The sequence below is a fragment of the Clinocottus analis genome, unplaced genomic scaffold, assembly GCF_023055335.1.
Source record: "Clinocottus analis isolate CAN_PGR_092001 unplaced genomic scaffold, fCliAna1.0.p SCAF_11, whole genome shotgun sequence".
NCBI classification, from domain to species: Eukaryota; Metazoa; Chordata; class Actinopteri; order Perciformes; family Cottidae; genus Clinocottus; species Clinocottus analis.
In genome coordinates this window covers 14672219-14699632 of record NW_027175832.1, presented here as the reverse complement: position 1 = coordinate 14699632, position 27414 = coordinate 14672219, and the positions used below count along the sequence as shown (strand labels likewise).

Sequence of the window (27414 nt, the reverse complement as noted above, 5' to 3'; positions counted from 1 at the left end):
TCAGACTATGTATTCAATCAATGGGCGAAGAGAATCTGCATATTAAAAAAACACCACATCTGTTGGTCATTTCACAGAAGTGTCTCGTGAATGGACCAATTTTAGATGGAAAGTATATTCCAATATTAGCTTATTAGAGTCGTCAGTATCGGCGTGGAGGACATTGGTGAATAACAATGAAACACATTTCCAAATCGGAAATATTTTCCGCGATCACATGTTATATCAGAATTCATGAATAAAAAAGTGTTGTGTTCAAGTTATACACAACAATAAATAGGACTCACGATTTTGTATCGTTATCTAAAAAATGTGTCGTATTGGCCCGCGAATTTCACAAAAACACAAACACATTTTGTTCATCGCTGAAAGTCACCACACTGTCCACACACAACAGGGCCACGCGTTGCGGTAAAATAAAATCCCTCCAACAGCTGTGAGATATTTTTGTTTTGAGCAGCGTGTCCGCAGGTGAGCAGAAAGTGCGAGAACATAATGGAAAGTGATGGGAACATGCTCGACGCCTCGCTATGGAGGGGGGGGGGGGGGTTCGAAGGAACTGGCAGCCAACACGCTGGAGAGGCCAAGGGCGACAAGGACGCTGGCGTTCCCTGGGGGAGACCTGAGAACTACAACAGGGCCCGCTGCAGATGAGTCACCGCCACAGTGTTTGGTTCCTCCTGCCAACCCATCACCCCCTCCAGATGCCCGGGGATCACGTGCGGGTTCGCACTTTCGGGAGCTATTTTGGACTCACCTTTCGCGATAGCCTTCTTTTTAACTCCCTCTTCTCTTCTATCTCCTCCTGCTCATTGCGAGCTGCAGGGAACAAGAGGATGAGCGGTTACACTGAGAGTGTGCACAAAACACTTAAACAGTGAAAGGGAGGAGGGAGGAGGAGGGGGGGGGCAAACACACTGTAATGGGTTATGTGGCTCATTAGATGCACATTAAACTGGATAAGTTTCAAACAGCCGAAGATAGTTTCCATCATTTGCCGTTTGATGCTCATTAGGAATGGGCACCAGGGGAGAATGATTGCTCTGTTCCTTTCAAGTTGTCCCAGGGCTTTTTGGTAAAGTGATTAACCCATTTAAGCATAAACATTCCTTTCTTTGACTACGAATGAATTCCGATCACGTGAAGCTCTTGCATTTCCCCACGAACCTCGGCTCTACTATACATATATTCACAGAGACCCAAAAAAAAAAAAAAAAAACAACCTCCAGCTCGGAGGCGCAAGTTCAAAGGAGAGACGAGAGTAAACAAAAAAGCATTCTGGGACACGGCCCCTGTTTGCGAAAGCTTTGGCAGGCGAACTGCGCCTGTGCGCTTGCTGAACACACACACTGTAGCCGGAGTGCTACTCGCAGCTCTGGATTCTGCCTCAGAAAACGAAGCTTTATTAACCCTGGTAGTGCGGGAGGACGCGACTTGCCACGCGCAAATTCTTAGGCTTTGTATTTTCCTGCTGGTAAATGAACTTTGATGTGAGAGACGCAGGGTCCCCGGCGACAGAGCTGCTGCTCTCGGGTAGTGCATGTGTTCGAGCAAAGCAACCAGTCTCCCCTGGACGTGGCTCCTCGGAGAGCTCCGCCGGCCCGCCCGTCTACCTCGGATGAAAAAACGAACCCATGGAGGAAGAGATGATTTATGCCACTAACTTTCCCACAGACGGGCCTCTGTGACCAGGCCGAGGCCCGCATGCAGAAAAGTCTGCGGCCAATACAGTTTGATGAAGGGGGTCACATGGTAAGAGAGGGTCTCTTTGGAGGTTTTGTCATTTAAAACAAATTCATTTTGTGTCATTTGGGAGCTCACCTAATGGCTAAGAGATCATGTTAAGTCCAAAAAAGAGACACTCACGTTTGAGGATGTTCCTCTGCTCCAGCTCCTCCACCGTGGGCCTCTGACTCAAGCGCCTGGTGGGAAACAAACATCCATCGTCACGACATGATCCCTAGACACAGGTCAGGAAGGTAAAACCATCAATATGAAGGGAGGGGGGGGGGTGAGGGGGGGACTCAAGGTCCTGATGAAGATCAACCTACTTATCATGTTATGGCAACATCAACGGTCATTTGGAGAGAGAAAGAAAGTCGAACATTTCACTGGTTCACAATAAATAGTTCAGAGAAAAGCCGCTCGTTTTTTCCTCCCAGTATTCCTTCCCTGCTCCGACAGCGGCGCCAGGTGAAGTTATCTTATTCACATTCTGCCTCTCAGCATGAGTGCTTTTACAACTGACAACTCTGGGCTCTGGAGAAAAAGGCAATGTGTTAGTCCCGAGCTGAATTAAATAAAACATTAACTCAATGTGTCCTTACTTCATGCACAACTTATTCATGAGCAACAGAGTCCAATGTTGTTTTCTCAACGGTAAAAGAATTGCATCTTTTTTTTGTTTTTTTTCAAACTCTTGCCTCATGATGGCACTTTCTCAAATAAAGATCCAGTCAGCCACAATCCCCAAATCCTCTTTTCTAATGGAATGATAATAGATTGCTGCATTGCAGGGAATGAGGCCGGTAAAAGCCAGATTTTCCTGAAGACTCAGCTTTCATTTGATGCTGAATAAGGCAAGATGACGCGGCCACACTCACACTGAAAGGTTCCAGCGCTCGAGGCTGCTAAAAGCAAATCTGCCACACAGACGAAGACACAAGGAACATGACAGTCGGACACTCTTTCCCCATCACATTTTTCTTATTTGTGGCAAGATCTGACGCATTATGCACAGATTATCTCCAATATCTGGCTGAAATGGCTCGGATACAGAAAGGTCACTGAGTGCTTTCAACTAGGGACTCTTATTATAGCGCTGTGTCAGGACCCTGCGGGAGTGGACCCGACCGACAGTAGGCACCAGATCAATGATTGCCTCCATCTCGTTCAGATCTGGCAGCCATCTGGCCCTCTAAGCCCCTGTGTGCAGGGCTGGCTCGCTCTGCTCGGCTCGTCTCGTGCCATTTCTTCAATATTGTTCGGGAAGAGTCAAAAGCACCGAACCCCGGGTCGCAGCGCTCCGTCTCCCAGTGCAGCCCGAGTATTTCGTCAGCAGAAAACGCGGCGACTGCATAAAAACGTGCGCCTTTTTACTAATCTGCCCCGACCAAAAGAATTTCCATCACACGCAGGTTTATTGAGGGCAGCCTGTCGGCCTGTTCAGTGCAATGTGGGGCATAGAGACCCAAGTATAACGACCTTATATAGGGAGTTACACAAGGTTTTGGAAGCACAATGGGTTGAAGCTGCACTAATCAATAGTTTGATATTACCAATGGGTCAAATGACCGTGTGTACAGCTTCTGAAAGGACCAGGTTCAATTTTGTTTTGGGAATACGCTCATTTGCTTTATCGCAGTCTCTTTCCAGGAAATCAATACACCTGCTCATGAAATATAAAACACACCTGTGCTGGTATGTGGATGTTTTTACTGGCTGTATCCCTAACACAGCCTTTGCGGGCTGTAGCTTCACATTTACCTGACAGACGAGAATTGGAATCAGCCTTATCGTCCACATCTCAGCAAGAAATTAAATAAGCCTATTTCCAGAAATGTCAAAGAAGTTCTTCAAGAGAGACATGAACTACGTAGTTCATGAAATTATACATTAAAAGATATCAAAGCGAGCATGTCCCCGACATTTACTCAAAGACCCAGCAGTGCACTCTCTCAAGGGGAAAAAGCTGAACGGCTTCTCCCTCCAGGGTTCTGTGAGGTCAGTGCGTCCTGCAACAGCAGCCTCATAATCCCTCGTGATTGGCTCGGCACAAGCAACAACATTAAACCACACAGGCGCTGATGACACCGCGCTAAAGGACACTGTGACAGAGCCTTTTGGGAACATGACAACTAAGCAGGCCGGCCTTCTGGGAACAGGCGCTGCGTTCCAATCACAGTGGGGGACTCGTGGGGCGCGTGCCAACGCCTCATGGTGAGACTCCGTCCCTCCCCTTGCAGCCATATTTCCCACATCTCGCATCTTGTTTTGCTCTCCGGCTTAATGCGCTCGGCGGCCTTTCCCACCTTCCCAACACATCAACACACCCTGTCTTTCACGCAGACAGGGAAGTTGCGGCGGAGCGGAATCAAATGAGGCGTGTGATGCTTTGTTTGATCTGTTACATTTCTAGAAGCCACATTTATGATCTCAACATATGTGTACCGACTCCTGTGATTTGTACGCACTGCACCACTGTGTGCAGAGAGAGAAAGAAAGAGAGAGAGAGCGTAAACTGCTGGTATGAAGTGGATTGCGTGGTGCTGCGGTGTGGAGGAGTCGGGTAGAGATAGTTTGGCACATGCATCACCGTGGTGATTCAGTCAGCGAGGGAAGAAAGAGAGGAGAGAGGGGAGGGAGAGAGAGAGAGAGAGAGAGAGAGAGAGAGAGAGAGAGAGAGAGAGAGAGAGAGAGAGAGAGAGAGAGAGAGAGAGACGAGTAAAACCAAAAAAGAGAGGGGGGGGCATGGTGATGAATCGCTGAAATTAGGTCAGCTCCATTTCAGAGCCTCATTTTAACGAAATAAAGCGTTTATATCCTTATCGGATGTTGAGACTGAGAGAAGAGACTAAATGAAAGGAAACAAAAGTGTGTGTGTGTGTGTGTGTGTGTGTGTGTGTGTGTGTGTGTGTGTGTGTTTTCACCTTGTGAGTTTGGTGCCGATCTGCTGCCTGGACTCCAGCCTCTCCTCGTCCGTCTGCAGGGGCAGGATGTTTTTCTCCTCCAGCTCTCTTTTGGATGGACGGTTGCTCAGCTTGATGGCCAGCGAGTCTTTCCTCAGCACCTTCTGAGCCAGGGAACCTGAAACCAACACAATTTGTAATTTAATAAGTAGTTGCAAAGGTTTGAAGAAATGTCCAAACATAAAATACTGCTCTACCCGACGAATGTCGCACGGTATAACAATCCTAAAAAAGATACCCGAACGTTATAAAAAGATACGATTTTGCATATTTTAACTTCCTCAAAACAGCATGTTTTCTTCAAACTGCTCTGCTCTCTCACTCATGTTGCCTGCATGCATTGAGTGCGTGGAGATGGCGCTCAAGGGGGCGGGGCTTAAGGAGCAGGGCTGCCCAGCGCCCACACACGCTGCAAACGGCGCTCGCAGCAAGTGGCCGGGGGAGACATGGCCTCGGGTTCAGGGACTCTTGCCGACCGTCCTCGGCTTGTTGAAAGGGAAAGCCCTCTGACACGGAGACCTGTCTGCAAATGTGTTCTAGAGCCACACAGGCTAAGGGAGGTAACACGTCGAACATGGCAAAGCACCTTTCAGGCAGACGCCCCGCACTTTTCAAGAGTTCAACGAACGACAGGTAAAGCAAATTATAAAACATGAAAAACATTAGTAGCCGTAGCCGAGTTTGATGACAAGCATTTATGATCATGAGGTCAGAACGCACACAAAAGTGTACCAAATGAAACACAATTGATGCAAACTGCCGACATGAGGGTGGATCGGGAGCTAATTATTTTTAGTTTTCAGTTAAGGAAAAATAACTTCCTTGAATTGAGATAAAGTAGGAAGTGAAAGTAATATGATAATGTTTAACAAAGCAGTGGCTGACTTCATCTGTAAATAGTTGTAATAAGTGCAGAAACAAGTGCAACAAGTGTGAATATTCACAATTCTGCCAGACAGCATATACAGGCTGGATGTCTCATTGTTCGCCTTAGTGTAATTGCATATGTTTATTAGTGAAAGGTATGTGGTGGCATGTTTTGCATTGTTGTTTTTCAATATAAGGGGAGAAATTCATATTTTTAATATACCCATCCGACATAGCTTTGAGTTTGTTTTCACCTCAAACACACAAAATTATGTAACTCTACAATTGGTTATACTTATGGAAATAACTACGTAGTCATCTGGTCAGATAGGTACAATAGGCCTACATAACCGTGTATAATCAATGCTATGAAGGCACCATGTAGTTGTCATTAATATCTTGCTGTAGGCTAATACTAATGTGAATGACATTTTGTTGAGTGTCAAAAAAAGCTTGGTAGGAACAAGCTGGTAAAAAAGGGTACCATACAGACGTTTTATTTATTACTATTCTAGATGCATTTGTGGTATCGTATCGAAAGTATCGAGTATCCTGATATTTATGGCAGATATCGTACCAAAGTCATAATTTTGATATCGTGACAACCATATACCCGACTATAGTCTAACACCTACAGTGACTCTTATTTGATGTTTCGCAAACTTCATGGAATATTTGCCTGAGCATCATTTATATTTGGGGAAAAGAAAAAAAATGACTCAACACCAAGTGTCCTGTACCTTTAAGGGCCAACTCATACTTCCAACGGCCTTTAAAGTCACACATTGAACGATTCCATCGCACACGGTCGATCGCAACCTTTGCGATCCAGCGTGCTCCCGTGTAAAGGCAGGCACGCGGTGCCACCGCCACAAACAGTTTTGCACAGTTCAGCAGCTTTTGCTGGGGAGGTGGCGAGTGTTTTCACGGGCGGCAGCATGATTCAGTCCTGTGCGCCCGAAGCTTGGCATCCGCTTTGAAGGTCAAACTCCATCTGAGATCCAAGAGCGGTCAGGTGTGGATCAGGATTGAGCCGAGCAAACGGGTGAACACGAGATATCCATACTAACAGAACAGAACGGGGCGTTTGTTTTTTTGTCACCTTCACCTCTTAGCTTGTGCAATCCAAACAAAGACTTCTTAAAAGGCCAGTGCGACGGACGCCACTCACTTGTAAATATGTCGTCGTCCTCGTCATCTTCGTCGTCATCCTCGTCGTCGTCCTCGTCCTTGTACATGCTGGGCAGATCCTCGTAGTCACACTCGTTGGGCATGTTCTCCTTGTCATCCTCGTAGTCGATGATCACAGACGGCACTTCTCTCCTGTCCAGGGGAAGACAGTGGCCGACGCCGTGCAGCGCTGAGCTGAAGGGGGGGGGCAAGAAATACATTTTAATCTTTTCATTTTGATTTTTTAAAAACAGTGAAATAGTGTTTGTGGCATGTGGTATTACTGAAACGATCAGCTGCACAAACCTCTCCAAATCCAGAAAAGAAAGTGGTTGAAAACAATTAAAAAAAAAGGGGCTTCTGGTAAAATGATGGCTTAGAGGGTTTCTAATCCAAACACAGAGGGAGAGGAGATACAGAACGCCGGCTGAATGAGAGCAGAGTACAAAGAGCCTGGATGCAGAAATACCAAATATGATTGTGTGCAGTCCTACGCAATGCCATGCAATCCTCTGCGCTACACCAGAGGCAGAGAGCAACTGAACTTCTATAATTCGACAACAGGGGGACCGAAATAAACTCACAGGAGCCGCCATTCACGCGCAAGTGCCGACCGCTCGCCTGTTGGATGGATCAATTCGCCGCGGCCCAGTTGGATCTCCTTACGGCGAGCCCGCTGTTACGCAACCCCTTTTTGGAGCTTTCCAGTCCAATTGTGAGCAATGTCGCGGCCATTACTTCCTGCCCAAATGGCTTTGGTGATGAAGAGATCCTAATATCCGAGGTTACATAACGTCCAATCCGCTACCCTGTCCCTTTTTTCTTTTTACTCCAAACGCGAAGAAAAGCGTTGCTCTTGTAAAGAGCAGCTGGTCATGTTATGTCAAGCTGACTGCTGGAGGGACGCCTCCTCCACGAGCCCGTGCCCACGCATACACACATTTACTTTCAAAAATCGGCCCATGCTGCCCTTGTGAGGCAGCATGAGCCGATGTAGACCTGTACGCCGGTCCATGGTAGGACGCGACCTCAATAACACCGGGATGAACTCGAGAGCAGCAGACCAGCCGGCACAAAAACAGTGTGAGAACAGGACGCTCTAGGCTAATTAGAGATGTATTGACCACAGATTCAACACACGATCATTATCCATCATTTTGAAAAATAGGGAAACCAGCAACCCTTTGAGACCAATCGGCATCCAGCGATAGCCTCTATCAGTGAGATATTTAAAATTCCACACATTCCAAAACGGTTTTGTTAAAATGTCAAAATCCAATCAAGATATTATGTGATGCGCAGACGGACAGACAAATGGAGGCGGATCCATAGCGCTGATGGCCACTAACCTTTCAAACCTCTGCATGGAGAGCGCCAGGGTTTTATTGAGCTCCTCGATGATGCGGCTGGGCGTGTGCAGGCTGCCGTACTGGAGCTGGAGCGGGTGGCCGTGGCCGTGGCTCTGGTGGAGGCCGGACAGTGCGGCCAGCTGGGAGGGCAGCAAGGAGCCATGGTGGAGGGGCATGCCCTGGGGAGGGCCGCACTTTTGGGAGAGAGCGCAGAGGGGGTTGGGGGACGGAGAGGAGTCCAGTCCCCCCGGAGGCACACAAATCATCACTTTCTTGGGAGGCAGAGGCGGGGAGTGCTTTCCCCCGGGCATACAGGGCAACTTCATTGGCTGGCAAGAATCTAGAATGAAAAAAAAGAAAGGATTACTGGACATACATACTGGGTCCAACTGGTGCTCCAACTCGGCCACTGCGCTTTAGGACGATCAGACGTCGCAGTGCAGATCGGTGGGAACTAGGCCAGGATAATGCCACTTCCCTCTGACTGACAATGACAGGGAAAGCCCAGCTGACATAACCACGGGGGACTTTGATGAGACTACTATAATCCTGTGCACATGTGTGGCAACGCAGGTAGTCGTTTTAAAAAGAGACAGGGGTCAAGGCTCATTTGACAAAACAAGAACTGCCCAAAGTAATAAGTAGGCCACAACTATTTCTGTATATGGGTTTGGGGGGAAAAGGAGAAACCGAGCATCAACTGACCTGTGCTATGGTTTGGGATCCTAGAGAAAGGCTTTGGAGGGAGAGCAGGAGGCTTTTTGTGGTACAGCGGCGGCTTGGCGTGGTTATCCTGAAGGTCACCCGAGTAGGTGACAGATTTTTTGTTGGGCTGGACCATAGACGACTTAATAGAGGGCTCCTGAGTGCAGACTCTGCCGTCCATCGAGGATCCAAACTCAACGGTTGCTAAACATTAATAAAAGAAGGAGAGAAAAAAAAAAAGAAGTGTCAGTGTAACGAGCATCAGAATCGTGATTTGACTGCACAAGAAAGACATGTCCCGGGAAGAGCCTTCTAACAAAGTTTAAAATAAACTGCTGGGCTTTCGAGACCATGGGAAGTGGATTCAGAAAGCTCAGGCTGTTTAACGACCCGAGAGCCCTTTATCAGCACAAAGCAGACCAGAGAATGGTGTCAGCCAAGCAGTTTGACAGAACTTTTGCTTCTTTTTTTTGTAATTCTTTCACAGCACGAAGAACATTTGATGGGTTTCGGGTTGTGTTTTTTTTTTGTTGCACAGTTTAAGAGCGATTCACAACGCTGCTCACATATTCTGACAAACAATGCATTCATGTTGGGAGCACTCCCCCATTCCCAAATGTTCATCTCGACAGCCTGTTGAAGAGAAAACCACATGAATGCTCCCCCCCCCCCTCACCCCTCCCCTCCTGTGATTTAGAAAGGAAGGTACTTTCTAATATTCAGAAAATCTTCAATGGGAGGTTTTGCTCATATTCAAGTCGCTGCTGTAACCAGCTGTCATACAAAGAGACCTTCAAAAGGCCCTCGTTTTGAAGTGTCTTCATGAGGAGAGATGGGATTGGATCTTTAAATTATGCCACTGAGAACCCCATCTAGTGATCTCGGGCTTGGCTGGCGTGTGCCACATTAAATCCAGGAACACAGAGTGGCAGTCAATAAGCGGCAAATCCGATTTACAATCCAGCATCCAATCGGATGAAAGGTTAGCCCATTTCTGCCAACATCATGGGATTTCTTTTTATTTCTATTGTAGTTGTATTTTTGCCCCTGCGGTTCCATTTCTATTTGGATCAGAGTCGATTCTTTGGACTACAAAGTGAGTTGTGTGGTATATCCATACATCAGGGGAATGAATGCCAGTGCTGATGAAACAATGCAGCTTTACTAGATCGAGGGACGCTTTGCATGCATAAAAATAACCAGAGCTGATCTATCAAGCTGTGCAAGCTTTTATTTATTTATTATTTTGGGATGATGGAAACTAGGTTGTCACTGGGCAGGGACGCCTGGCCTAATTAATATGCACTGCATTCTAAGGAGTGGCACAGCTATTGTGCAGGAATAGTGGCGATATAAGGAGAAGCGGCGAGCATTCTACAAATATAATATTCCATCCGTAACAGTCTGGATTTGGATTTGATGCCAGTCGTTTTAGCCTTCTTCTTATTTTTGAACATTGTCCAAAAAAAGCTAAATTTGTAAAACAATAAAATATGGAAACGGGCACACATTTTCTCATTTGCTCTGTTCACGTCTTGGCAGGAGACTTTCTGAGCTTCTCCAACTTTTTTTTGATGTCCCGAGGCACGGAGCGCTCTGCCGTCAAGACTCAAATGTACTCTCTCGCTTTGAATATGGGGTGTCTAGTGCACATCAAATCAAGATCAAAGAGTGTATAAAACCCCACAAAATTTCTATAATTAAAGATTATATCAACAGATGCCCGTGCCAAATCTTGAAGAGTGCACTTCAGAGACTACTGATTAATGAGGAGATGAAATACTCCCAAATTCAGCACACCGATTCTACCGCTATCACAGTTTCTGCTTAAAACAGAGTCAGCTTCGAGCTCTGCTTAAAAAAAATAATTAAATCCGTCAATCAACTTTTAAATCTGACTGGAACTGAAGAACATCGGCTCACCTTTTTCAAAGATCTCTTTCAGCACTCCTCTCTTGATCAACTCATCTCGGCTCTGTCGCATTGACATCTTTCTCTCCAGAGCTGAGGGGGCAAAGGAGAACAACGTTAAAAGTCATCTTCACATTGGATAAACCTTTGAAGTTAAGATTCAAGATGTTTTTATTGTCATATCCATGGATAACAGAGTTACTCTGTATAATGAAAATATGTTTTGCTGGGTCCTCCTAACACACATGAATACACTTGTATTAGAGGCGGAGGGGGGGGGGGGGGGTGATGGCCTGCAGGTAGAAACTGTTAGTCAGTCTTGTGGGTCTGGACTTCAGACTCCCATAGCGTCTGCCTGATGGCAGGAGCGAGAGGAGTCTGTGTTGTGTCCCTGATGATGTGGTGTGCTCGGCTGGTTACTCTGGTGGAATAAATGTCTTGAAGAGAGGGGAATGCTGCTTCTGAGATGTACCGTACAGCTTTTATTACACAAGGGAGTGCCTTCCTGTCCCAGGCAGTGCAGTTTCCATACCGTACTGTGATTGAACCGGTAAGGACGCCCTCAATCTTGAATAAACACAAAATAAAAAAAAGGAGAGAGATCTTCAGAACCACGGAGATTTTTCACTTATGATAATGGAAATACCTGGAAGTCTATGAGGGACTCGGCCATTATGATGTCCATCTCTTTTTGCAAGACTTCCCCCCCCCCACACACTTATTTCTTTCCTTTCTTTTAGAGTGTTTTTGTTGAAAATATGAGGCATTATTCAATATTCTCATTATTGTCAACAAGTTCCATGAATAGGCCAAAACTAACTTAATCCATTAACCTTCCCTATTCTGTCCATGGCACTCCGCCCCAAATCCATTTGTTCCAACTGAAGACATAATAACCCTTTAAAAAAAAAACAGGTCAGAAACACATGATCTCATTCTTTATGAACTCTCTTAAAAACAGACTGGTAGCTTAAAGCAAAAATGACTTAAACGGGGGTAAGATGCAGATTTATTGGGGACTATTTTGAGTTGAGGATAAATACACATTTAGTATTTATAGCAGCAGGGTGGCGTATATGGAACAGACACAAAATAAGTGCCCATGCTCATTGTCACAAAAGGACACATCACCCAGTACAACAACGTGGTTCGTTGGGTAAGTGATATAGAAGTGATACTTATTCTTTAAACGGGATTAGACAATCAAAAAATCTGGGCCATCAACAAATTTATCCTCTTCTTTTACCAATTCACCTGAACACAGCTGTACCACCAGTATATTATTGGTCTTGCGGTAAATCCATGCATGTCTAATGGTCATTTGTTTTTATCATATGAAATATCTGAATTACAAGCAACTTCAGTTGAGAGATCAGTGGTATTAGTAACATCCTGGATTTAGTTGGAAAGATAATCTTCTGATCACCTAAAGCTATAACCACCTAAAAAAAAAAGAGAGACCGGGACCTTGATGTATAAAAGAGATAAAGGGGTGGGGGAGCTATTCCAACAACACATCTCATTGTAATGCATTATGCACAAGATAACATGTCCCATAGCTACTGCTTCTATTCTTAGGCTTCAAAAGTTGAGGCTCTTAACATCTTGTAGCAGTAGGCAGAACAAAAGCAGCTGGAAAAAAAAAAAAAAAATCATGTTAGTAATTCCAAAAATTGTACCCCTGCATAGAAACAAATTAAGAATGTGAAATGAGGATCAGCAACGGCACTTGAGCGCACTGCGCCGGCATCTCCCTGCGGGCCTCTGTAGCGGCTGCTTAAGAGGGAGATCACAGATTGAGCCATGTGTGCTTTCCAGATGACCCAGGAGCCTCGTCTCTATCAGAGAGCGGTGTGTTCAATGCCAACACGTCCTCGCTGTGGATTCAGGAAAATACCCACAGCTTAATCTCGCTCTTTTCCTTGCCCTGAGTCACAACGCAGTGGATTTGAAGCCGACTGCTGAGAGGAATTTATATATGTATACATTTTGAAAACACAAATGAGAGTCACGCAAATGTCAGACGGCTTATGTGGATCCTCTGTGCTTCAGTGTTTGAAACTACGCCAGCAGAGCGAGTCACCATCAAACACTAACGCTCCATTATGAGTTCCTCCAGGATACCAGATGTTCAATATCACTCAGTACTTCCGAAGGTTTTCGAGAGGAGCCTGTTTGAGATCAGCTCCGAGCCAGGAATTAGCTAAGCAGCAATGCATTTTTTTTTTTTGGAAGGGTGGATAAAATATCCCCCAATATGTCACACAAGCGTCTCCACTGGAGCCCGAGGAAGTGGTACATTGAAGAGAGTGACATGAAAGGAAATTGGACCATTTGTACATGGCTACTTGGGATGCTGATGCAGACAGCTGCATAAATGCGGGCGATTCTACGATTCTATTAATAGAAATATTAATAGTGTCAGTGCCAGTTGAGCCATACCTGGATATTAAAGAAAAATAAACCTTGTAGTACTCAAGTGTAATCATCTCCTGGACCGGGAGATCGTCACAAACCTCCCACAACCCCCTTCGAGTGAGAGGCAACGACTATGCTTTTTGATATATAATGTCAATATACGATACGATAGATAGATAGATAGATAGATAGATAGATAGATAGATAGATAGATAGATAGATAGATAGATAGATAGATAGATAGATAGATAGATAGATAGATAGATAGATAGATAGATAGATAGATAGATAGATAGATAGATAGATAGATAGATTCTTGTGGGGTGAACACCAATAAAAGATTTTTTTTTTAAAAAGATTTTATACTCTGTAGCAACTAATTTCTCTTAATAGAAATCCTTCCATGATTCCAAGACATTAAAGCAAAAATAAAAAAAACAACAACAGTCTTTTGGATGACTGACACATCAAAATGACGACTGAAAACATCAGCGCCACTGCTTTGCCAGGTTGGGGAAACCCAGGGCAAAAAGGTCGATGCACGGCTGGCGTTCACTGCGACATGTTCAGGGATTAATACTGCCGTCTCATCCAAAAATGAAAAGTAATTACTCAAAGCTTCATGACATAACCGCGACGCCACGGGGATGTGGTTACGCAATACCATTAGATCAAAAGCCTTCGCGAGGATACGTCTTGACAGATTGTCAGCTAGTGTCTGCGTACGAAACAGAAACATGTATCATTGAGATGGACAACGCAGGAGTTAAACCACTGGCTGTCCTCGCATAACATTTTGGTTGAATATTTAATGAGCACAATATTAGTGTGCAAGAAGTGGAATTTCATGTTCATTTCATCAGGAAGGTCCTGCGAGAGCCATAAAAAATAAATACAAAAATCACTTCCAGTAATGTTTTTTTTGTTTTTTTTTAAACAGCCACTCTCCTTCACTTTGATCCTGAATGTGATTGACAGGGTCACATGAACATCATCAGCTATGAGTCCACAATAAGGCCGTGACTGGGCTGAGGGGCATTAACACCAATGGACGTAACGCATCTTCCGTACCAGAGTCCATGAAGCAGACGATGTCCTCTAAATCACCTTGAATGTCAGCGGGATCCATTTCGGACGGTGCGCCGCCGCGGGCCAAGGCCGCGCCATCTGTACTGCGATGAGGAGATCAGACGCTCGTCTGAAAACTGGCACGTCCGCGTATACAGTCGGTATTGATCTGAGAACACTACGCTTTAGTTTCTTTTCTTTTCGCTGGGAAAATATATTCCACTGCGAAGTGACCCAGATAGTCAGAACTCATCCTACCAACCCTGAGGCGCAGCAGCTCAAAGTGGAGGCTTCTAGCGAGGCAATTCTCTCAGCCTCGCAAAACCCTGCATTAAAAAAAAAAAATAAAAAAAAAAACTTTGGCGGAGCCTTTTATTCAATGAGAAGCTCACGCGTTAAGGCTTGATGTGGCTAAACGTGTCCTTGATACGAGAGGGGGGGAGAAAAGGATACAGCGGAGAAGGAAAAACATCAATAAAAACGGCAAGCGCTTACTAATTGGATTATAAATAAAACACAGGGAGATAGCGTCAGACTTCCATGTCCTTTTGATGAATCTCTGCTGAACGTACCGAGTGCGATAAGACAGCATGATAAAGACGCCCTACTGTCAGGCCTCCCTGCTTCCTTTCTGAGGTGAGGTGAGGAGTCCCCCGCCCCTCCCCCTCCACCACCTTCATCTGCTTAATATCACAACACGCTCATAATCCTCTCTACTGTGCTCAGTGCCCAATTATCCACGACAACATCTGCGTGCCCAGTGGCTGGCCCGCTCCCCACTGGCACGGCAAACACCATCAACAGTGAGGCGTTCGCAGGCGTCTGCCGGGACAAGCTTGTCTTTGATGGGAGGAATGTGAGGCAGCACCGTACGGCACATTTTCCCCCCGCTAAAAGAAAAAAGGGGCAGTTCAACCCTTTTTTATCCATTCATCAATCCGGATTATTTTGGAGATAGCGGCCACGGAGATATCTTCCTTCTCTTCCAATAGAATGGAACTACATGTGTTGTGATTCTGCGGTACAAACCGTTGCTTTTAAGCAACAAGTTGAAGGCTGGAAGTGTTAAGTGCGATAAATTAATTCAAGTATTTGTCATAATGATGTGGCAGCAGTTTTCTTATCTGTTAAAAAAACAAAAAGAGGTCATCCCAATCCAGGCTTTGAGGCTAGTAAATAAATAGGCTGCCATCTTAGCGTCGCCAAAGGAAATGAGGACAAACGCACAGCAGCATGTGCATGGTTCCATTTAAAAAAATATAAACACACAACACAAATCCATAGTGAGGCTACGGGGTCAACCAAAGTCGATACCGCTTCCCAGATGAAGTAGGCTGAATGTATGTCCTCTCGTGATGAAAACACGGTTTTCATCACATGAGAAATGTTTGTTACGAGAGGACTTTAAGTGGGCAGAGTTACACCGAGCCATCTCTCTTCCTGGTAATCATTGCATTGCTCCTTACTCCAAATGATCAGTTTTCAGCTGTTTGAACAGCACTGAATCCAGTGGTATGCATTCAAGAATAACAAACAACAGATTATATATATATATATATATATATATATATATATATATATATATATATATATATATATATATATATATATATATATATATATATATATATATATATATATATATATATATATATATATATATCATTTTCTGATTATCCGCTTTCCTTTTTTTGGTTTTCCAATGCTTAGCCTTGTTAGATAACATGCCTACTCAAAAATCCAATCCACGCTTCCAGCTGTCGTTGGCTATTCATGCATGCATGCCACTGGATTCAGTGCTGTTCAAACCGCTGCACAGGCCCGGCACTCAGCCCGATAAAACCGGGGCGCACTGAACTTTCCCGCCGGTGGTTCCCTCCATTTTACTGTGAATATGAAAAACTGGAAATCCGCAGAGGTGATTATGAAGATGTGAGACGTTCATAACATTCCCCTTTGATAGGCTGTTGGTGCGATTTCAGTTCATCACTACTAGGGACCCCTTTGCCACATTACACATTTTTAGTCATTAAGCCACTGTTTAATATAAATGTATTTATTTGCGCAGGTTGAAATCCCTGTTTCAGTAAAATGCGCCATGTGTTGTTTAAATTCATCCCTGAGCCACTTCCTGTCCCTTCAATAGGAATTTTGCAGCGGCTCCAGCGACTTCTATACTCTGCCATTGCTCTTGTTTGGGGCTTTAAAAAAAAGAAAAAAAGGGTTGGATTCACACTTCTTGCTGGAATTGACAGTGACAGCGTGTGCTGGTGTCACTTTGGTTAAGGAACCCAATTTAGCATCAAAACTACTTGCAAGACTGCAGCTAAAAAAAAACCATGTAGACTCCACTTCGGAGGCCGTTCTGGTGGGTCATAATTCCAGCATCCCGCCACCATCAAAAAAGGATAGAATGGAACAAAGGAACCATTTGGAGACAGCTGCATTATGCACAGAAAACAAATGGAGAACAAAGCGCCTTTTTCACTCAACTCCACTGTGCATTAAGTCCATTGTCGCTCAGCTCTTCATTGTTGTCCTTCATCACAACAGGGGAGATGCCGTTATCACACAGCATCCACGATTGTTTTTTCAAGTACTCATCCATGTTTGAAACTACAGTAGAATTATGGGAAAGTCAAGCATCGAAAGCTCACAAACACAATTCAACAGCACTTTTGTGTTTTACTGGGAGAAAAACTACAAACAAAACAGCCCTATTTGGAACAGCAACGGTCGAATCCTTTAGCCGACCATAGAAGGTCAAATGCATGCTTTGTGCTTGCGAGACCGATATTCTCAAGAAACACACCTGGGGAGTCGCTAATTTTAAAACAAATATTTTTAAAAAAAAATCAGAACGTCCTGTCCTGTTCCGGCCGCTGCACATTTGCTCATCTTTTATACAAGCTAGAATTCCGCTTCCCACCCGCGAGATGCAGTCTGACAAATTGTCTCCTCCCGTCCGCCGAGCTGACGGTAGAATTCCGGATGGTGTCAGTCGGAGGGAAAATAAGCACAGCCACATCTGAAGGCAGCGAGTCCTTCACTCGCCCCTCAAAAACACTGGCCTGCAAGATCAAAGGAACTCTAAAAGAGACCTCAGAATACGAAAACTCCACTTTGCCGCAGTTGCGATAAAAGCTGAAGCTTAATTATTTTGGGCCAAAAGGGATGTACACAGCGTTTCTTCCCACAATCAGACGGGAGGGTACGACATCACATGGTTGTTTAATAGACATAACATATGAGGGAGGGAGAGGGTGGGTTGTACTAACATGCTGTGGAAATAACACTAAGAAAAAGACACGTACCAACGGATGTCTGCTTGAACTTCTCACTCTTCTTCTTCCTCCATTTCCAGGGCTTGAGGAGCCGTCCCAGAGTGGCAAACTTGCTCCGACGACGGATGGGTGGAGTGTGGGAGCCGGAGAGCAAGGACTCGGAACGCATGGCGGCCAGCCTCTCTACTTCCTCAGCTGTAAGGGAATAAAAAGCACAAAAAAGGGAAAGAAGAAAGACAGGGTCTAGGTTAGATGAGGATGCAGAGGAGGTGATATTCTGGTGGTCATGCAGGACAGACGGCAGTGAATGCAGCAGACACTTTTGCTCACATAGATCCAAGCAGTCAGAACTCTGAATCCCCCCATGACAGGAGAAACAAGCCTGCAGATCAGAACGCTCCAAGTCTAAACAGTTTAAGGCTGCGTCGCAACCGAGTGGCTGGCAACAGCTTGCCAAAACACACGATTATAAAAAAAACTAAAAACAGACTGATAAGCAACACCTCATTAAAAAGGGAAATCTTTCTGCTCCTCATCAAATATTCACAAGGCCCAGCTCGTTAGGACTTCTACGTACCGTTGGGTATGAAAAGGGTTTGATTCTGACACCAGTTATTAAATGAAAACAGAAAAAGGGCGTGCCGCGTTTGGGAGACGTCGCAATTCAGGACTACAAACAACCGAGAACACTCGACGAACGAGCGAACGTCTCAGCCGCAGAGGTTCATAGCTGTGCTCTACCACTGTGGAGGAGCGGGTAGAGCGAGGGCCGTCCTTCAATTCAGAGGATCAGCAATTCGATGTCGGTCCTCGGGCAAAGACGCTTGAACCCAAACTGCTCCGACGAGCTGTGCCCGCGGTGTGTGAATGAGTACGTGAGAGTTCCCGATGGGTAGGTGGGCACCTTGCGTGGTAGCCACCTGCCAGCCATGTGTACGGGTGAATGACGACATGTGGCGGCGTGAAAGCACTTTGAGTGGTCGGAAGACTAGAAAAAAAAGAGTCAGTTATGGTAAATCCATTGACCATAACTCTGAAAACGGGCCTAAAAACGCTTGCGACAAAGAAACAACAATGGGCCTTCAGAGATGGATGTGTCTTTCCATCGCCCCCATCGGCCTCTAGAACCCATTTAAGGTGTAGAAAAGGAAACAGTACGCCCTGACAGTCAGACGGCTGGATGCTTGGCAGGGCCAGTTGCTTTCCCATGACACCAGCAGAGTAAGTAATGTGACAGTAATGCAGTGAAAATCAGTCCTTCAGCTGAGCGCTCTGGTGCCTCAGAGACACCCATCCTGTACGCACTCCCACCACGCCGCTCTATAAATAGCTCTATACATACAAGGACAGAGAGGGCTAATTAAATCCAGCGGAGAGTCAAATTACTTCATTAGGAGGTCCAAAAGCTCGATGAAGACAGGAAAACAAAAAGGGGCAAAGCAGAGTGACAACCAGCTCTGTGGTGGCGAGAATGATGACACACTTTTATGAACTGCAATAAAAGAAAGAAAAAGACATTGACGACTTCTTTGGAGGCCTCCACACGTTAACGAAACGGATTTGGTGCATTCTGGGAAGCGGAACCCTCTGTGTATTCTCCACCCTGTGCCTGTCTGTATTGGTGCTGTGTGTGTGTGTGTGTGTGTGTGTGTGTGTGTGTGTGTGTGTGTGTGTGTGTGTGTGTGTGTGTGCGTGTGTTACTTCTCCCCCAATCTTTCTTTTACTGGACCATTTCCAGGCACACAAAAGCACACGCACACACTTTTATCGAAATCTTTACAAAAACAAACACTTGTTTGCATACCAAGATGGCTGAGTGATGATGTAATGACACTGAGCTGCTGGCTTTGCGCACACAGCCTGCACAGTTGCATGCCATTCTAAATAGGTATAGTAAAGCAATACTTTAGCTTTGATAATAAGCTCCACACACAACAACACACACACTTTTTTATATATATATATAATGATGACAAACCAACAAGGAGCCATTCAAGAAGACAAGAAGTTCTGATCCAGTCAGAGGCGGCAGTTCCCACAACAGCGACAATGAATCAGCCGCGTTGCGTTTAAAAGGCACATATGACTCACTGGACCGCCGTAACGAGCAGACACATCCAGGAAGACGCCACGCAACGCGCACTGAACGATGGAGCCCCGACGGAGCCCGCAGGCATCGGCGCACCACGCGCGTGAACAGCACGCGGCGGCGCCGCGGGGCTCGAGCCTCTTCCGCACACTCACCGTCCTGCGTGTCGTTGCCGCGGCTGCAGTTGCTGCAAATGTGCTTGATCTCCTTCCCGATGTGACAGTGGATCGCGAAGGGCATGTTGTTGTTGTTGTGCTGGTGGTGCTGGCGGTGGTTATGTTGGTGTTGGTGCTGGTGCTGCTGCTGCTGTTGTTGTTGTTGTTGTTGGTGTTGTTGGTGGTGGTGGTGGTGTTGATTGTTGTTGTGCGTATGCTGGCCGTGTCCTTTCTTGTTGCCGAGGGACATGATTTTGACCAGGCTGAACGCCGCCGCCTTCTTCTTCTTCGGCTTCTCCACCGCCACGGGCGTTTCTCGGCACCCCGTGGCAAACCAGGTGCCGTGCATGATGGTGGGCGCGGGGTCCACCGTCGGGTAATTGGCCGTCTTGAACATCGGGGTGGCGGCGTGGATGAGAAGGAGGAGGAGGAAGAAGAGGAGGAGGAGGAGGAGGAGGGCGCGAAAGCGGAGCAGTGCTCTGCGTTACCGACGGCTCGGCTTCAAATGAAGAAAGAAAAAAAAATGAAGGGCCCATCAATTGAGTCCTTGAGCGGCTTCCATCGAGCCGAAAAACAGCCGCGCGTCTCCGCTGCGTCCCCCGCGCGCCCTTTACCTGAGATCCCGGTAACGCGCTGCTGCCGCTGCTGAGGACGGGGAGAGAGAAGCCCTGCTGCCGGATTCAAAGTGAGCTAATAATAACATAGAGGGTGAGTACTAGTGAAAGGCAGCGACTGCCTCTCCCTCTCAGAGCTGCGGACTGCAGTCGGTTGAAGCTAATCCACGATTAGTGGAGCTGAGCAGGGAGGCCTGTGATTGGCTGCGCGGCGCGCTCCTCTAATAGGCCGGCGATTCCACGGAGGAAAACTTGCCCGTGTGATAAAAGGATCCCAGTATCTCTTCTTTTTATAGCAAGTTACAAGACATGAGGGATCCTAAATTTTTTATTTATATATATATATATATATATATATATATATATATATATATATATATATATATATATATATATATTTAAAATTTATCCAAATATTCATATTTTTTAGTCAGACGAGATAGATTATAATGAATGTAATGTCGAGTGAGTTCAACAAAACATTTTATTTTAAAAGGCGAATACGGACAAAAATTAAGTAAGGGGATGGAAATGCTGATGATGCAGTTACTGATGTCTTTAGACAAGTTATGTGTTTTTTTTTATTTGAAATATACATATTTATCTTAAATATAAATATATATATATATATATATATATATATATATATATATATATTATACATATATGTATCTATTAAATATAGATATTTATCCATTCTAAATATAATATAGAATGGCTGCGCACGCAAAAGTGTGACATGTCAGAGATGCACGTCTTGAATCTTGAACCATTGATTGAGTCTTGCAGAGTAAGTATGAGTACAAAATCACTCAATCACTCACTGTGTGTGTGTGTGTGTGTGTGTGTGTGTGTGTGTGTGTGTGTGTGTGTGTGTGTGTGTGTGTGTGTGTGTGTGAGTAAAATACAATCATGTTCAAACAGTTGCAAGCGTTGCAGTTCAGTATCATCCACAAACGGCGCCAAAAGCTTTGAAGTGCAAGGGAACAAGAGACGTGAACGCAAAAAAAAACACAAAAATGACAACATCTGGCAATAATAGCAGATCTGAGCTCAAAGACTTCAAATCAAAGAAATGAAAAGAGCAGCAACAAGTGGTCGTAATCAGCGATCAGAGAGCTCAGCTGTACTTCAAGTGAGGAACAGCAAACATTCCTTCTTCGAGTCACAAATTCCAGACAGCAGCTGCAAAGTTTACCTCTTTATTTCAAAAGTTAAGGAAACTGGCAAGAATGGGGATAGTCTTTGTGTGTGTGTGTGTGTGTGTGTGTGTGTGTGTGTGTGTGTGTGTGTGTGTGTGTGTGTTTGATAAACATTTTGCAGCAAAGAGTCAGAGGTCAACGGATAAAGGAGCGAAAGTCTTCTTCAGGTCGATAATACTTGCGACTCTGTCTGTGTGTTTGTGAGTAAGAGCATGAAAGAGGCTTTAAAACACTGAGTAAACATGTGTTGCTGCCTCACTGCACTGCTAGTCTCATAAACAAGGACGGCGTTAATCTGTTTACTCCCCGTTTACCTCTATCAGTGCACAGTATTCTGCCTCTAGACCTTGGATTACCTTAAAATGCTCTTAAGGCCCGACGCTGACATGAGCCTCCAAAGTACGTTGACCTGTACGGGTCTCACGTCCTGTTAAGATTGGGGTCTCAGTTTCCTGTTAGAATCGAAACGAGACGAGTCATTTAGCAGCGCTAATCACTGTTACGGCATATCGCTTTGCCTAATTCATATTTCAATATTAAATTCCTGCAAATCCATAACTTTGCATAAAACCTTATCTCTTCTTTCGAAAGATTGTTTTTCTTTTACTTTGAAACGGTTCTATCCTTTGTGTCCTGTGGCCCCAGCTGTCAATAGAGCTGTCCTTTTGTGTTGTTTTGTTTCTTTTTGTCAATGGGCCGGCTCAATTCAGTATATATGTGACATTGTTCAGTGTTACAAAATATCACAGAAAAACTACTTTTAGAAATATTGTCCAGAAATTTGTGGTGTTGACCTATTTACATGTACACTGCAATTTAAGCTTTGTTTAACAAACATTGAAACATAACAGCAAATAGCTTTGTCTTCTTTTTTTAATCGTTTGTTTAGAATCACTGGAGAGTCTTTGTGTCGTGTGGTGGTTTAAGTTTCTTTCAGAAATTGCTTTTTGTGCGTATGAAACTAATTCAGCATTAGAGCGCTGGACTTTTCACTGGCGGCCTTCACAAACAAAGTATACATCCAGGCGATTGAGAACATACCTGACACGTGTCACAAACTGTCACAATAACCTTAATCTGACACTTTAAGCTCACCCAAAGCTGCTAAGAAGTATTTGCCAATCCTCTCTGACTCACAACTCATAGTGTTGTTGCCATGAAGACTTAGTGAAAGGTAGTTCTTATGTCCCACTAAAAGAAATAAAAAAGGAAGGAGCGTGGTTTCTACTACACTTAAAGGAAACTCTAAAATGGGTGATATTGCACTTGGAAGAAAGTTCCTTCATACTTTCTGGTTCTAACTGGTTTCAATGGATGTGGTGCAGGTTTTAGGCAAAACTTCCGACTGAGCAGCCTGTCACTACAAATCTGCTGTTCCTGTTCTCCCTGCATCCCTCCGTCTCTTCCCATCTGTCATTCTCTCTCTGCATTATTATCTGTCCTACTCTCTTGGAGTTACACACACACACACACACACACACGCACACGCACGCGCAGTACAGCATTTTCTTGACACAATCTCAAAGAGAACTATAAATTTCGCAAGACATTTTGACAGTGTGGCTGCTGTACTGCTGGGACACGTTACAATATACATCTTTTGTAAAACATGTCACGAAATCTAAAAGGCTGTCCTTGATGAACAGAAGATGATGAGATAACAAGATCGTTATTTAGGTATCGCCATCATAAAACTGAAAATGTTTGGGTCAAATCATCTGTAGGCCAAGATGGAGTTGGTCATGGGAAATGGTGAAGATAGCGGAAGGACACACGCGTGACTACATCCGGTATTAAAAATAAAAATGTCCTCTGTATTTTAGCAACATGCATGTATGAACATAAGATTACATTGGTTATACATTCAGAACATGTGTAAACATGTGTCCCTGATGAATTAACAACAAAAAAAACATCAAATTGGGAAGCATTGGTATTCTGTCTTGCAGGAAATATGTTTTTTTTTCATCTCTGACTGCACAACACTAAATCAAGCGTTTTTACCACCATTATTGTCAAAGTGTCTCCTGTAACAGAGCATGACCTCCTGGTTGTAGCAGCAGCAGCAACAGCAGCAGCAGCAGCAGCAGCAGCAGCAGCAGCAATAAAACAGATCTTTGGTAGATGCCATCACTGAGTGTAACTTTGCTCAGTGTCAGAGCTGCTGCTAACAGACACTAGGACTGCATCCTCCTCGTCTTCCTCCTCCTGTCATTCTTCTCTCCTCATACATTTCCTTCCCAGCCCTCCCCCCCGTGTCCCCTCTCCTCTCACATCTCTCTGTTTCTAGAGGGATGTGCTGAATCTTGTCTGAGTACATTCTGAGGCTGAATCCTTAAAAAGATCTTCTCTGAATGGGCCTCGATTGTTCTTTATACCCACAGAGGCTTTTGTTTCAGTTGTGTCACTGAATGGCAGAGAGTGAATGTTGACACGCTAAAACATCTTTTTCACAACAAAATAAAAATAGTAATAGGATGAAAGAACATTTGAGGTGGATACCACATAACTGCATCGTACTGAGGCAAGATACCTTTGTTACTATAGCAACGGTGGCGCATGTACGTACTGCAGCTGGTTGCTCCCATGAATTTTCTCTACATTTTTGTCTATTTTTATTTTATTTCCTCCTGTTCATCACTAATAGCATCAACATTGTTGAGCTGTGTTGCACAGTGATATAAATGTCCCTCATTCCCCCCTTTTTCCTGTCTTTCTCGACACCATTAGCTGTTCAATAAAGACGTGAAATGCAAAAATAAACATATATGCCCACTAAAGTGCTCGTCTGCATATTCATATTCCCAAGGAATGGCCCCATTTTATATTAGATCTTGGCATTTAACAGCATAATGTGCAGTGTGAAACTATAATAGTGTTGATAAAGGACACATTAAGTTAATTTACAGGTTAATGCTTACAAGCTTTAATGTTCAAAATACTCTTTATTTTTCTCTGGGTCTGTCTGAATGTATATATATATATATATATATATATACCTCCGGTTTAGCTCATTTCAAGAGAACAGCTTGGATCCTTGTGTACTTCCTGTCAGCTGATGTCATTCATATAAACTGAAACAGGAAGTGGGAGACATTTAGAATGCTTATGTTAAAAATTGTGAAATGGTCCATACATTGTGGTGACATCCGTACGAAAATGCTGACGACTCGTTTAAAGGCACAGTTGCTGATTCACGCTTTATTTACCGTCAACAAAATGCAGTTGTAGCTCATTTGCCTCGCAGGAAAAAAGACAAACACAACTCAGTAATGAAAAAACAGTAATAGATTCCTGTTTCTCGCATCAGGAGGATCGGAAACGGCAACAAGAGCAAGTGCTCCAGTGATAGAGACAAAGAGACAACGCATGTGTGTGTTACGCAATTCTGTGTTTGTGATGGACCACCTTGAACTTCATAGCTGCTTCAGAGACACATAAATCACACAAACACAATGTTTACCATACAGATCTCTCCAGCTGGTTCTAGTGGTCTCCGGTTGGTTTTGAACCAAACTATTGGAGCGCCTGGGTTGAGGGGAAGACTGATTCAGGAAGGTTAGAGTATACAGGGATTTTCAACAAACTACCTGTCAAACCCCGGCGCCTTTTACAAAAACCATGAGTCCAATCAACAACAGAGATAAGACTCTGCCACCATCTGCCGTGGTGATGTAGTTTGTGGGATCAAGAATGTGAGCTTTAGAACAGGTTAGAATAGTGATACCATCTGCTTTTCTTGTCTGTATGTCATGTGAAATTGTGACCGAAAAATGGCACAACGAAAATTCAGGAGCTGTTGATTTCCTGATAACAAAGGAATGCTTTTCCAATGTGGTTATTTCTCAGTTGTTATCTAATTCTAATGAACAACAACCAGTGTCAAACATGTTTGTGTGCGATGGGAACATTCCTACTGCCAATTTCTTTAGAAGTTAAAGTAAAACTAAGCTAAATTAAATAAAGGTTTTCATGTAATTCATGTCAAAAAAAAAAAAAACAGTCATGAAAGTATAGGCTAAGAATAAACCATTGTTACATTATATGAAGCGACCATTTATTTTATTTATATGTTGCTGCTGCAAAAAAGAAAAACAGGGATTATTGTTGTTGCCAAGTGGGAGGAGGCCACTGCAAGATGACAATGCTTGTTACAATGACGCCATCTAGTGGGGCGATTTGGCAATACATTATTTCACATGACTACACGGTCCTATTGGGGCCTTGTCGTACGACCACCGTGACAGAGTTGAGAAACAGTTTTGTCTCTTTTGATGACAGCTGGATGACATGTAGATGACAGGTAGATGACAGGTGGTGCTGGAGTTGTGCCACAACCATGTTTTTGCCAGCCAGAGGCCATCCAGCCTCATCTGAGCAGAATAAACACCCGCATTATGAACCAGGATGAGGAGGTGGGGGGCTCTTGTTGAACCTCCATCTCTCTTTGGCCGCTTTCCAAATCATTTTCTTTTTTTGCTTTTAGTACATACTGCAGCTGCCCTCACAAAGTACGTGCCGTTGCATGCAGTATGCGTAGAATGGGAACGTACCGCTTGGTCATAACATTGCACTTTGACCCTCTTGCTCATATATCCGCTACACAGAGAGAATTGTGGGGTCGAGGACACACTGCAGAATACAGCTGGATGCATTGAGGACCATAGAGGCATTTTAGCACACTGAATTTGGCATGCTTGGGGGGCTCGATATCTTTATCAGGCATATTGGATCGTATGATGGTGTGGGTGTTGGAACGCACCCCATTTGTCATTTGCATTTACTTATGTGCTTTGTTTTCCCCTTTAGACCATAAACTCTGAGGTTATAGTTCCAGTGACAAACTTCCTGAAGCTCGTTCACACTCGAGTGAAGGATCAATGCTAGAGGGAAATATCTTATCAGCTCAGTTGGTTAGTACTTTATCTTTTTATATAACAAGATTATGTCTAATTGGAAAAATGCTAAAAATGTCATTACAAAAGTCATTTTTTGATGTTCATTTAAAACAATGAAATGGTAATATTGTCGTTCCCTGGTACTGATTCTCTAGAGAGCATTTGAGGCAATTTGAGGGACGTTGTTACAATAAGAAGGAAATTAACAAAACATTAACGTGACAGAGTGGGTCGACTGCATGACTCAACCTGAGACCCTGAATGCACTTATTCAGCATCACAAACATCACGGCCACAAAGTCCCACGCGCTAGGCTTGCTTGTCGCACAATTCCTAATTGTCCTCCGTGTTGTTAATGTTTCTTCAATTCCTGAAAATAATTAGTTGTTTTTGTTTTGTCTCTCTGCTCTTTCTAGCCTCACCCTCCCGCGGGGATGAATGCGTCTCCTCCAACCTGTCCAATCGCCTACCAAACAGTGCAGAGTGGGACACACTCGCCGGCGAAGGCATCAACAAGGACTGGGAAAAAACTTCGAATGTGTCAATTCTGAAACAATGAGGATAGTGGAAAGTTCTTTTGAAGATCGAACGAAATGGGGAGCAGCGTGTTGCTGATCTGACCGATTGCCAAGGAGCCTCTATCGAAGAAACACTCCCACCTCAAAAACCTTCACGTGTCTGGTTTGTGGCCAGGATTTCCCGACAGACTAAAGAAGCACAAGATCGCCCAAACGAGCCAAAGTAGCTTTTTAGAGAAGACCGATCCTCATCCTAAACCAAAGGCTTGCATCAAGACTAACTTCTAGAAGTGAGAAGCAGCTTTCATCCCGGGCAACACATTAGAATAATCTCCCGAACTATGAGCTGCCTCACAATGAAGCCGGCCTCGTTGGTCATGGTTTGGGCCGTTTGTTAACAACAAGCAAACCTAATAAGACCAAAGAGTCTTTCCCCATTGAAGCCAAAAATGTTGTCCCTCAGGCATCAGTAGCTTCT

At 44.4% G+C, this 27414-nt stretch overlaps 1 protein-coding gene across 2 annotated transcripts in view; it reads right to left on the bottom strand.

The window, feature by feature from the left end:
* The window catches only part of LOC137804939 (phosphatase and actin regulator 1-like), a 37488-nt gene that overhangs the window by 2056 nt on the left and 8018 nt on the right, over positions 1-27414 (bottom strand). Inside the window, exons 1-9 of one of the 2 annotated variants that reach the window (XM_068604463.1) lie at positions 19705-20443; positions 17491-17655; positions 10703-10783; positions 8780-8983; positions 8075-8414; positions 6727-6920; positions 4650-4806; positions 1867-1922; positions 758-819 (exon numbers count right to left, since the gene is read on the bottom strand). In XM_068604463.1, coding sequence (XP_068460564.1) covers positions 758-819; positions 1867-1922; positions 4650-4806; positions 6727-6920; positions 8075-8414; positions 8780-8983; positions 10703-10783; positions 17491-17655; positions 19705-20101 — 1656 coding nt within the window. In that variant the 5' untranslated portion in view covers positions 20102-20443. Of the gene's footprint in view, positions 1-757; positions 820-1866; positions 1923-4649; positions 4807-6726; positions 6921-8074; positions 8415-8779; positions 8984-10702; positions 10784-17490; positions 17656-19704; positions 20444-27414 lie in introns of those variants that run through there. The other variant, XM_068604474.1, reaches the window with a different exon arrangement.